This window comes from Elgaria multicarinata, chromosome 2 (assembly GCF_023053635.1).
Source record: "Elgaria multicarinata webbii isolate HBS135686 ecotype San Diego chromosome 2, rElgMul1.1.pri, whole genome shotgun sequence".
In the NCBI taxonomy this organism is placed as follows: domain Eukaryota; kingdom Metazoa; phylum Chordata; class Lepidosauria; order Squamata; family Anguidae; genus Elgaria; species Elgaria multicarinata.
The window spans coordinates 59979080-59991259 of NC_086172.1; the positions used below are offsets into that span (position 1 = coordinate 59979080).

Consider the following 12180-nt stretch of genomic DNA (forward strand, 5'->3'; position numbering starts at 1 on the left):
GAAGCTGGTGAAATGTAAAATAGACAAATTTAAAGAAGGCCCAATTTAATGGGGTGTTCTGTGGTTAGGCCAGACTCACCTGTACTCTTTGGCTGTCATTGCTTATCTCTGATATAGTGACATGTGGCTACACAACACAATGCAACCTTCACAGGTTCCTTTCTCTTTAAAGATTCTATTCAGTGGTTGTCTTCTGTTGTTGGTTTATTAATGTACTTGCACATACTTAAGGCAGAACTAACTCTTTCTTAATCTGGTCCCATACTAATTCATCTGTCTACTACCGATGTGATATATTCCCTTGCAGAAGCAATTTGTGCTTATGTTTCTCCCTGATTTTATACCTACCCACACCAATGGAAGAAAGTTATTAAGTCTTCTTGCAAATGCTTTAACCATTAACAGGGGACTGAAAATAAATTCCATGAGAAAAAAATAACCACAAAAAATGCTGTTTTGTTTAGAATACTTCCAGCATCCATTTAGAACAGTACAACACATGTGGACTCCCCTGGATTACGAACATTTCCCATTCTAAACAACTTAACTTAAATATAGAGGATCAGTGTGGAAGCACATTATAAGATACTAGACCAATTTAGTTTCCTACATAGATATACTTTAAAACAATTCCTCTGAGGAATAGATATGGAAAAGGTTACATTCTAATTGAAAATCCACCTGGATACTCAGCTAACACAGAAGCTGGCAAGTATGTAGTGGATCTTTTCAGAAAAATATACATAGATTCTGACATTAATGTTCCCCTCTGTGGAAAATAATTTCAAAAGCATTAACTGCCGAAAGCTTTTTAGAAGTCCCTTGTTAAAAACTTACCATTCAAGAGATTGTCCCTTCTTGTTCCAGAACACAACAATTTTACAAAAATAAATTCAACAGACATTTTTTATTTAAAAACAACAACTCCTGCCTCATAGTATATTGTTCACCCCAATTTCCTGAGCAGTAAGATGTCAGGGGTACAGTACTTACCCTGGGTTTCATTTCCTTTGGAATGAGGTTACTAAAGGTTGCAGTTTTGTAATATTTGTGTATTTACAAATAGACAGGTTGAACAAATGGAAATTCACAGCTTAAACCACTCCAACATAAGCTTAGACATTCACTGCCCACATTTGGGGTGGGTGAAGTGTTGAGCCTGCACACAAAATAATCACCAGCTTTGGGGTGGGGGATGGGTTGGCAGCTGACTCTTGTCTCACTACTCTAAAACTACAAGTTATTGGGCAGACCTCTGCCTAACAATTACTTGTGGGTGAGGTGGGGGGAATGTCCCTGGCCATGGTCACACAAATGCCAACCATTTGAGGCCATCAGTACTGATCCTCCTCGCAAAAGGGAAGAACTGCTGGACAGGATCTAAACTACTGCTTCAAAATGGTTTATAACAGTAGAGACAACTGTTGGGGCCAAGGCCACACTCCATATAGTTTTCAAACTGATTTCAAAGCGTCATATCCTGCTTGGTGTAGATCTGGCCCTAGATTAACTTGTCCAACCTGTTTGACCCATATCAGTTCTTATAATCACATAATCATAGGGTTGGAAGGGATCCTAAGGTCATTGAGTCCAAGCCCCAAGGCCATAACTGCTGGTGGAATCCTGCCATTTTTGTCAACAAATGTAACATGGTAGGAAGCCTAACAAGCTCCTGTTTCAAACTCTGGAGGCTTTCTCTATTTCTCCTCTTACAATAGTTGTAACTGTTAAACTTCTACCCTGTGTAATGCTGCACCCTACATGAATCCCACAGAACCTCACAGCACAATCCTACCTACGTGTTTCAAGTTCCACAGACTTTATAGGGAGGGCAAAAAGCAGTGGGTATTTCATATAGGCCAGGCCTTTGGGCTCTACCCATGTAAGATAAACATGCCAGCACAATGCCTGCCTGGCCTCCAGATCTCTCAATTGCTAAGTCTGTGTGCAGGTCAGGAGACAACCCAATTTAAATATAATAGGCCTATACAGCAATGCGCAAGTTCTACTTGTTTTACTTCACTCCCTAGTAAATAAGCAAAGAATTGCAGCCATGAAGTGCAATCCTATGCATATTTACTCAGAAGGAAGTCCCACAGGTTTGCTGTGTGCAGAATCACAGCCTTAAATCTCTCAAGTACCTCAGAGGAATCTAGAATATTCCTCAGAGCAATAGTACTGTGAGTCATCTGCCAACAGCCCAGAAGGATGCAGTTGCTGGTTAGGAGGTCGGGCAACTACTGGTAGGCTCAAATTTTCACAGCAAGAGCAACACACTGAACTAAGAGGGCAAATGGCACAAAAGCAGGCAGTTAGTGGTGCCTGTAAGGAACAGCTCCGTTGACTCCAGTCTCAAGTGCCACCTTACTTTGGAAAACGCAGCAGTAAAGACTGGGTCCACCATGCTGCACTCATTAAGTGCCGGTGAACAAACCAAGAAAAGGAGGCTTCTCGTGCCTGTCTGGTCATGGCAGTGAGAACAAGAGCCACCAGGGCTGCCTTGCGGCCGGAGCAGACATTACCTCCACCTGCTTGCTCACCCTATTGCTCTTAGGGGAGGAATGGGCCCGCAGTGCCCAAAGGGAGAGCAGAGTTGTACAACAAATCACCTCATTCGCTCACTTGGCGCTCTCTTTATGGGGGTGGTAGTGAGGACAGAGCTCAGTCCTCCTTAGGGCGCCACCAGTGAGAGAAAGAGACGGGGAGCCCACCCCAATTTATGTTGCCGAAGGTGTCCCCATAACCTGGAAACGGCCACCCTGCTCACACATCCCAAGCCCCGCTCCAAACCGAGCCACACACCCTTTCCCCTCAAAAACACCTCAGAGCCTTTTCCCGCCAAGCCTGAACGCTTCTCCCTCACCCACCCCTCTCCCTCCAGGCAGCAGGGTGTCGTTGAATGGCTCGACGTGTAATACTCGGTGTCTCTTCATGGGTTGGGCATGAAAGTTCGCCCTCCTCACAGGCGTCTCCCAACGGGCCGGGCTTGTTCCGAGTACTTGCGCGCCACAGCTTTCGCCTCTCTCTCTGCCCCTCCTTCCCTCCCGCCTGCTTGCCTGCCTGCCTGCCTCCCTCCCTGCCAGCCGGGAACACCAGTGTGAAAGTCGCATCCCAGCGCCGCCTGGCTGGCTGTGGTGCTTGAGCGAGCGCTAGGAAATTTGCTTTGGGATTTGGTGCTCTTCTGCCCGCCCGGGCGCGCGCCTCGGCGCGTGCTTCTTTCTCTCCTCTGTCCCTCACGCGCGTCTGTGTGGCAGTTTCTTGAAGCCGAAGAAGACGACGACGACGACGACGGAGAAGGAGAAGCGCAGTGGGATGTCCCTGTACTCAGTCCTGGCCCCCAAAGTGGAGATGAGCAAGAGCCAAGGAAGGGAGACCATCTCTTAAGACTCCCAAGCCAGGATGGTGCACCTGCAGCAGCCCCTGCCTCTGCTTGTGGTGGTGCAGAGCTTCCTCCCGCTTGTAAGTCCGCTTTGCCCGCTGGGGTGACTGCTTTTGTGGTGTGGCTTGCACAGCGTCTCTGCAGACTTGTTTGCTTCGTTATTTCCTCCCTAAGCCCGCTGTTTTAGAAATGCCTTGTAAGTTTGCAATTGTCCAGGGTGAGCTATGCATGAGGTGTTCTCTTTAGGGTCTCTCCCTCTCTCTCTCATACAAACACACACACACCCGCCCCGATCTCCTCTCTTCTGCTCCTCTCCTCTCTCTCTCCCTTTTGGCGATCAAGCTAGTCGAGGGAATGGGACTCTCGAACCTCTTCACCGCCGGCGGCGCGATAGTTAGCCCTGGTGTCTTTCGTTTGGCAGCTTTGCGCTTGGCTATTTGGGGAAAAGTTTTTCAAAGAGCCAAAGGAAGCCGCCAGCTCCTGGATGCATCTTGCGTTTCTTACAAAACTGTTGCGTTCCAACTAGGGAACGCACCTGTTCGATTTCTAAGAGGCTATGGCAGGAGAAAGGAGTCACAACATCCATCCCTCCTTCAGGGCAGGCGATTTAGCCTTAAACGGTCCAGCGACTCAAAAGGCGGATGTTCTCGTCTTGCTTCTTAGGTTTGAATTGGAAACTCAGAAAGGCCTGTGTTGTCTAACATGTTGAATATTCTGAGCTTTAGGATAAGGTGTAGATCTTCCATTGCTGAGTAATGTGTGTTGGTGCAACCAAATGAATACGCTCTTTGGAAAACCTGGGTCATAAAGGACTGACTCTTACATTCATCGTCATATGTGATGCCCCTGGAGAAAGTTAGTTGCACTGTTGCTTGTTAATGTCCAGAATTTTAAAATGTATGTGAAATAGTGTATCTGTTCAGCAGTTCTGACTTATTTGTGATTCATACAGTTGCAACCTGTGCTTCTTCAGCAGAAATAATATGGGGTGATTTTATTAAAGAAAATGTGGTATGTTGTGAGTGGAAGAGGAACTTTTAATAGTCTTGCTTGTTTATATTTATTTATTCATTCAGTATATTAATATCCCACCTTTGAGGACTCTTAAAGACTAATGCATTTGTTATGAAAAACAAAGGCATCTGTGATGCCCATAAGAAAAATTTCCAAATCTGTATAAGTAATAGCTTTATTAGGCCAACTCAAGGGATCACCAAAAATGTGCACGTTTTAGAGATATCCAGGTCTCTTCGTCAGGCATGATGTTACAAAAAGTAGGCACAAGCTTCCATAGACCAGAGTCCATTTCAGTAGATATTCCATTTGGAATTAATCAATTTGGATGTGCTTAATTTTTGTTGTGAGAAAATTTACCTGAAAATACACATCTTATATTGTTATAGCCCTTGTTCAAATAATAAACTTACGTATACAATTATTTGTCACTAATGCAGCTGGACTCTGAAGTAACTGTTTTAATGGGACATACTGCCAAGTAACAACCATATATAGGATTGCATCCTGAATTTGTTTTGCAGTTCCAAATTGTTGTGTATCTCCTGCAGATGATGTAAAAGCAGTGCTATGTATATTTGTGGTATCAAATTCAAAAGAGTTTTAGATAGGACTACATAATCCTAAATATGTTTACTTCAGAGTAAATGGAGGATTGCAGTCACAAATGTCAAAAGTTAGTTTGCTGAAGTTACAGAGAATTTCAAATGAAACACTGCTATTAAACAGAGTGTACAGAATGTAGTTATAACAAACTTTAAATAAATGTCTTTGGACACTGAAGTATCCAGCTTTGTCAAGCAAAGCAATAAAAATAATATTGCAGTTGTATATCACTATGCTCTTTTTCAGGATGCAAAGTTTTGTTTTTTCGCCATGGCTGCATTCTAGCTGTAAACTGTATATGTGTGACTCCAGTCAATAAGGGAATGTGTAATAAACCTTGAAGGGATTAGACAGCCTCCTTAAGAGCTGGATTCTAATATTACAGCATGAGTTGATTGATTAGTTTTTGAGGGAGCTTATGTCAAATTCTAATCCGTTCTTGGATTGTGCTCTTCTTGTAATGTTGTGGGGCTTTTTCTTTTTTTGCTCCAGCACTTTATCATAGCAATGAAGTGCTGAGCTGCAGCCCTGTGATAAGGCACACATTTTCTTTCACACTGCTTTCCTTTCTGGAACAATAAAAGCCTGTTTACATTCTTAGAGCAGAGTTTCCAGCTAAACACCACACAGGGGTTAAGGATGTGAATGGAAAGCAGTAAATGGATTACAGAGTTGCTGAGCGGGAAAGAACTAAATTGAAATGCCCCCCTCCCTTTAAAAAAAAATCAACCAGATATCAAAGAGACTGATTAAAACTTCTGACAGACATTGGTTTTGTTCCACCTTTTATTGAATGATGTTACAAACCTCTTTGCTGTGGCTTTCAAACAATTGCCTCCTGTGATTGCTGATCACTTTGAAGGATCAAAAAGTGTTTTCTTTGAAAAATAACAACACAGAGATGCAAGACTGTACCTGTTCTTAGCTGATACAGCATATAACAATTCATAGGGGAGTAGTTCATTTTCTGTAGTTTTAGATATTTACATCTCAGCCAGAAACACTTACAATAGAAATAGTCCTAAAATAATACAATAAAATAAAATGTGTCAATTCAGAAGTAAGTTCTAGTGAGTTCAACAGTCTTACTCCCAGGAAAGTGTGTATAGGATTGTAGTTTTACACTGCAATCCTATACACATCTACTTGGAATTCAATGATGCTTACTTCTCTGTAAATAGGTATAGGACTGCATAATTACTGTCTTAAGTGAACATATGCTAATATACTGTGGTAAAGCTGTTGTACCAGTTAGCTATAGTGGATGTGTTGGATTCTTTTGTGTATAATTATTAGATAGCTACATAATAAAGCACTATATGACCATGTCATTTGCTGTTTTGTTGTATCAGACTTTTCAGTGACTAATGACTTCCAGGTCTGTAGATACCTGGCCAGATGACACTGGCAGTATTCAAAAGCCCTATTAACAATTTCAAGTCTGAACATGGAAAATGCTCCATACATGATAACCAGCATTTTTACTAATGATGGGTGTTTTTTTTTAATTTGACTTCATGAAACTTTACAGTTGTTGAGTGCAACACAAATTGGGTAGTTTGCATTTGCAGTTAAATCCAAAGTCCTATTCAAATTTTTGTATTTTATATATTTGCTGGATGCGTAGGTGCGGGTTAAAGTTGAAGTAATTTAAATAAGCTAATCTTTTTTTCCTTGAAAAGTGTTTAACACAACAATACAAGGTGTCTTTTGTATGCCATATTGTAGTGAAGGTTATACCCTCTACATTTTTTTACTGATTCTTTTTTGTCTCAACAGACTCACCTCAGCGTAAGACCTATTGAATTCAGTGGGATTTACTTTTAAATAAATATACATAGGACTGCATTGTTAGTGGACATACAGGTAGACAGTGACACACCGCTGCTTTGGTAAAAATAAATAAATAAATAAAATTACACACCATACCTTTCTGCAAACTAGGGAGAGGATAGGCATAGAGACGTTAGTTCACCATAATACACCATTTGCTAAACATGATTGTAATCAATATATGTCATAATAATGCTGTGCCCAGTCAATTATCACCTAGGTTGTTATTGACTAAATAGTAAAAAGAAAAAAAATGCTTTGTCTAGTATTAAGGGCAGTGGCTACTATTGCTTTAAATCTAATGTTAATGTTCATTCAGCTGTTTCGTTGCTGCAGATTATTCAATGTCATGTTAATAATTAGGACAGAGGTGCAATGGAATTGTAGACACTAGCAATAGGAAAGTACCCTACATAACAGGATTTTATAACCCATTCCTTAAGGCACTGCTGTTAACATTGAATTAAGTGTATTTAACATTTTCTTGCAAACAACAATCCTGTTATTTTTCTGATATTAATTCCAATTTCTGTTAGCTCTACTATTTTCAAATGAAAAATAAGATGCCAAAATGCATGTTTCACAACACATTCTTACAATAATGAGTTACAAAATTAACAAATTTAATACCAAAAATAGATTTTAAAATAAAAATTGCATTGCATTGCTGTCAAAATTTATCTGCAGTGCCATTTTATATAGTACTTATTTTGCATCCATATAAGAAATTAATGACAGCACAGTCGTATAATAGGAAGTTCTCAGACTGTGATCTCATTCTGCAAACACTGCCTTAAGCTTTGCATCTCATAAGGATATGCAAAACAATCTCAAAAGCACTTGATGATTTCTAGTTAATGGACGTGCTGATACATATTTCTAAACTAGCCAAATGTGTTTAAGTCTTGCCTATACTAAGAGGGAAAGCTTTTCCTTAAATTTAAATGGTAATGTTAAGATCTTTTTTTTTTGAAAAAAAAACTTCAATAGTGCCTGGAGATAAGGCTTCTTTATTAACAACAAGCTGAGTGTGTCAAGTGTTTATATCTGTAATTTATATTTAACTTTATATTTTGTGATTAAATTATCTGTATTCTAGTGTTAGTATATATATATATATATATATATATATATATATATTACTACGGTAGCTAGCTTGATTAAGATAGATGTTTTTTCAGTGCAGATGAAGCATACATTTGTTTTATCATTCTGATGTTTTACATACAAGCATGGACTTATAGTAATAATCAGGATTTTTTTTTAAAAAAACAGTCTTAAGTACAAGATTTTTTTCTGAGTGTTGGTGAAAATATATTTCTTTAAGAGAACATGAGAGGATTTTTTTCGGATGGTTTTACTTAAATATAGGCGAAACTATGTCATAGTCTTAAGCATCACTGAGAATTTGGTGAAATTCTGAAGATGTAGGAAGTATGTTTAAAATGGAGTTTGGCAAGCCTTATATGTAACAATCCAAAATGGTTTTTCATTCACTGTTTGTTCTCTGAGTACACAATATCTCTTCACCTCCATGCTCTACCAGTACATATAGCTCCTCCCTGTTTTGCACTCATCTTCCGCTACTACTACTCCTCTTCCCTGGTAATCCCAGATAACAAAATTCCATATATTCCATGGTACTGTTTCCACAGTGCTAGTGGAGGCGGCTCTACATCTTCCGTGCATTCGCTAAACCATTTAGGCCCCGTTCAGAAGACACCTTCTGTGGCTTTTTGCTTTATTCACTGTGGTTAAAGCCATGGTTTAAGGTGTCTTCTGAACATAGATAAACAGGCCTTTCTTTGTCATTCTTCCTTTGGGTTCTAAATCTGAAAGAAGGGAAGAACCCCTGCCCACTATATTACTGGTAACAGGTGCCTCCAAAGAGGTCTTCAGGTTCAATCTCTCATATCACATGGCAAATTATGTTTTGAAACTTTAAGTTTCTGATATGGCAAAACATCTATGATTTAAAGAAATAATCATAGTAAGAAATGTTACTGGGCATGCCTAACTTCTTATGTACACCTGGAGCAGCTTTCCGCAACGTAGGGCCCTCCAGATGTGTTGAATTACAACTTGCATCATTCCCACCCAGCATGACCACTGGGTTGACTAGGGATAGTGGGAGTTGTAGCCCAACACATCTGGAGGGTGCCAGATAAGTCTTTGGATACCGTCCATAAGAATTGCCAATGTATTGAACCAGTATTCACTCACTAGAGTGAGTATACACAGGGCATAATAGAAATAACCACCCTGTGTTGTCTTTAGCATCTAGTTATTTGAGCTGCACTGCCTTTGAAAATGGAAGCTCCAGTTTCAGGTGCTATGACTAATAGTCAATGACAGATCTATCCTCCATGAACTTGTCCAATCGTTTTTTAAAGCCATGTAAGCTAGTGGGCATTACCACAGGTTTGGAACAATTCATTTCATGTTAACAATGCATTGCATGAAGGAACACTTTTTGTTTGTCCTGAATCTATTGAAATCAGTGTTACAAGATGATCTGAAGAGTGAGGTGTATTTTTGTCTATTCCCTTTATCCAAATTGTTCATAGTTTTATTCATCATTATCTATTTAAATAATGTTTCTTCAGTCAAAAAAGACTCTAGGATCAGCTTAAACATCAGTAATTGAGAAAAACAGACAATTATTTCCCTCAGCCTTAAAAGACATGACAGAAATGAGAAAGGAATTAGGAGGAAAGAAGAAAAAAGCAAACTCAGGCATTAGCTCTAAGTTTCAAAGTTCATAATGACCTTCAGAAAAGGTAACAGTTCAAAGAGAGGGGGAATCAAAAGTTGCTGATCTCTCAGCTGAGCTGCTGGAGTAGTCCTGCTTTGCCTTTCTTCTTCCCTCTGCTGTAGCATGATGGGATTGCTGCTTGCCTGGTGATAATTGAGGGAGTTTTAACAAAACCCTTAGCATGTTTCCCCCCCCCCCCCCGCTAAGAAGACCCAAAGTTCCATCCCTCTGATAACTTCAATTAGCTTCTGCTGTACCTTTTCAGGTTTTATGATACTCTTTTTGAAATAGGATAGCTATAAGTACATACTGTATTCAAGATTTTGGCCCTCGATAGATGTAAGCAATGGCATTATAATGCTTGCTATTTTTCTTCCAGTTACTTTCTCAACAGTAAATTATTATAGTGAGGTTTTCACCATAATCCCCAGTTAGGATCTTTTCTGTTCCTGGTGTGCATTTATTTGTATTTTTATTAACTCTCATATTCTACTCAATACCCTAATTAGCCAGATTGACAACTCTGGTGGTAAACCTTTTTATCAATTTACTAAAACTATACAACCAAAGAGTTTACCATGTAGTTACAATGCACCTGCTATAAGAAACACTTGGTAAAATTGTTATAAGTAATAGCCCAAAGGATGGTAAATCTCAGTCTCTCTTTTGAACCTGCACATAATTTGAAGGAGGAGGTTATGTATCATCCAGTACCAGCACTGGAAACTAACGGGTCGGAGTCTAGATGTGAAGTTGAGGATATAACTAGTGCAAATACACTTGTATGATTCATGCTAACTTAGGGCATACTTGTGCAGCAGCTTTTCATACTTCTAATTGGACAGTTAAGCACTACACTGGAAATGGGAGAAGCAATACCTGAGAAAATATGCACAAATGTGCGTAAGGTTTTCCTCATCCATAAGAAATAAATGTATTATATTACTATCCCCCATTTGGGCTGTGTCACGAGTGCTAGCCCTGCTATATTACCTGGGATAGAGAGAATTGGATGTTATGGTTGCTATATGGGCTTATTTGACAGGCTTATTTTTCCAGACTTCATGTTGGTGAAACCATATATACAGTCACTGGCATATAAAAAGTTATGCTGCACTTCACCAATGACAGCACATATGTGATGTTAAACACTCTCCCAACAAACAAACTGTATTTTTCTGTCCATGTAGGAAGCAAAGCATCATATGAAGCAGCTATTAGATTTTTCTTCAAGGGATATAGTACCTTAGAAACCTCTGCTATGGATGCTTTGCAAGCATTATTTGTCCTTTAATGTATTTGTGGATTTGTAGAGAGTGGATTTTGTACTATCCTTAGTTGTGAAAAGTGTATTTACTTCATATATGCTTTAGTCAGTTATATCAGTGCCCACTCTGTAAGACTTCAAACAGTTTGCAGTCTATATACTACAATGGAATGTACAAATTTTTAAAGCAATAGCATTGCTATTAAACATTTCCTTCCTATACGCACTTCCTGTTTTGTTTTGCTTATTGTGTTGTTGAAGGAATATCAGATTCTATCTAAAGTGCTTGCTTACATACCTTAAACTTATATTCCAATAAACACTTATTGTAATATTAAAATAAAATAACTTTATTATAGTATAACAAGATGAATGTGCTAAGTTATATGTATGTAACATGATTCCTACGTTAGTATGGGTTTGATAGATTGAGTTGTCGTGTTCAATTCAGCAAAGGGACTAGATTTTTAATTGCCGTTCATAAGCCTAAAAACTGTGAAGGAAGGTGATTTTTATTTTAATGGGCCATGCATTTTTAAAACATGTTGTAATGACTACAAATAATAATTTCTTTTTATAGAGATTATGCTGCATCCCATGCTGCACCCACTTTAAAGTGCCCACAAATTTAAACATAGCTGTACCATTTCACTTCTTCAAAGAAGGAAGAAGGTCAATGTATTGCCAACTTTTAAAAGACTTTAGGGGTATACAGATGGAACATTTTATATTAGCCACAATAAATATATAGAAAAATATGTTTGTTATTGTTAAATAAAAATAAGAAAAATAATTGTTCAATTTTTTTATTTTTTATTTTGAAATGACATGCATGAACCCATGACGGTGCCTTAGACGTCTGCTTTTGGACTTAACCAATAGAAATTCTCCTTGAGGCCATGATACAGTCCAGTAGTATATGCAAAAAACACAGCTGATACACACCATCCATCATTGAATTAGCATATCTGACTCCCCACCCTTGACAAAGGGGGCTATAATTTTATAGGTCCATAGAATGTTGGTGAGTATAGCTCTTGCGACCCCACATCTCCAGCAACAGACTGAAACTATTGCATTACATTTTGTCTGTTTGAATTGAGGTCCATGTTTCTCCCTGAAACACCTTACATTGAGCAAGATAAAGACATGCTTGAGGAAGAGGTTTAAATTTCACGTGGCTTGATATTATGTATGGTAGATGACAATCCTTGATTCTAATTATTACAATACAGCTTCAGGCCCGGTTTGTGGGGGGGACTTCCTTGATCACCCTGGTTGGGCATAGCCCTGGTCCTTCCTGAATGAATGGTCTCAGAAGGTGAT

At 39.2% G+C, this 12180-nt stretch overlaps 1 protein-coding gene across 2 annotated transcripts in view; it reads left to right on the plus strand.

Moving 5' to 3' along the window:
- Positions 1-3236: 3236 nt before the first annotated feature.
- NXPH2 (neurexophilin 2) overlaps positions 3237-12180 on the plus strand; it is a 34840-nt gene continuing 25896 nt past the window's right edge. Inside the window, exon 1 of one of the 2 annotated variants that reach the window (XM_063118632.1) lies at positions 3237-3459. In XM_063118632.1, the coding sequence (XP_062974702.1) occupies positions 3400-3459 (60 nt within the window). In that variant the 5' untranslated portion in view covers positions 3237-3399. Of the gene's footprint in view, positions 3460-4300; positions 4398-12180 lie in introns of those variants that run through there. The other variant, XM_063118633.1, reaches the window with a different exon arrangement.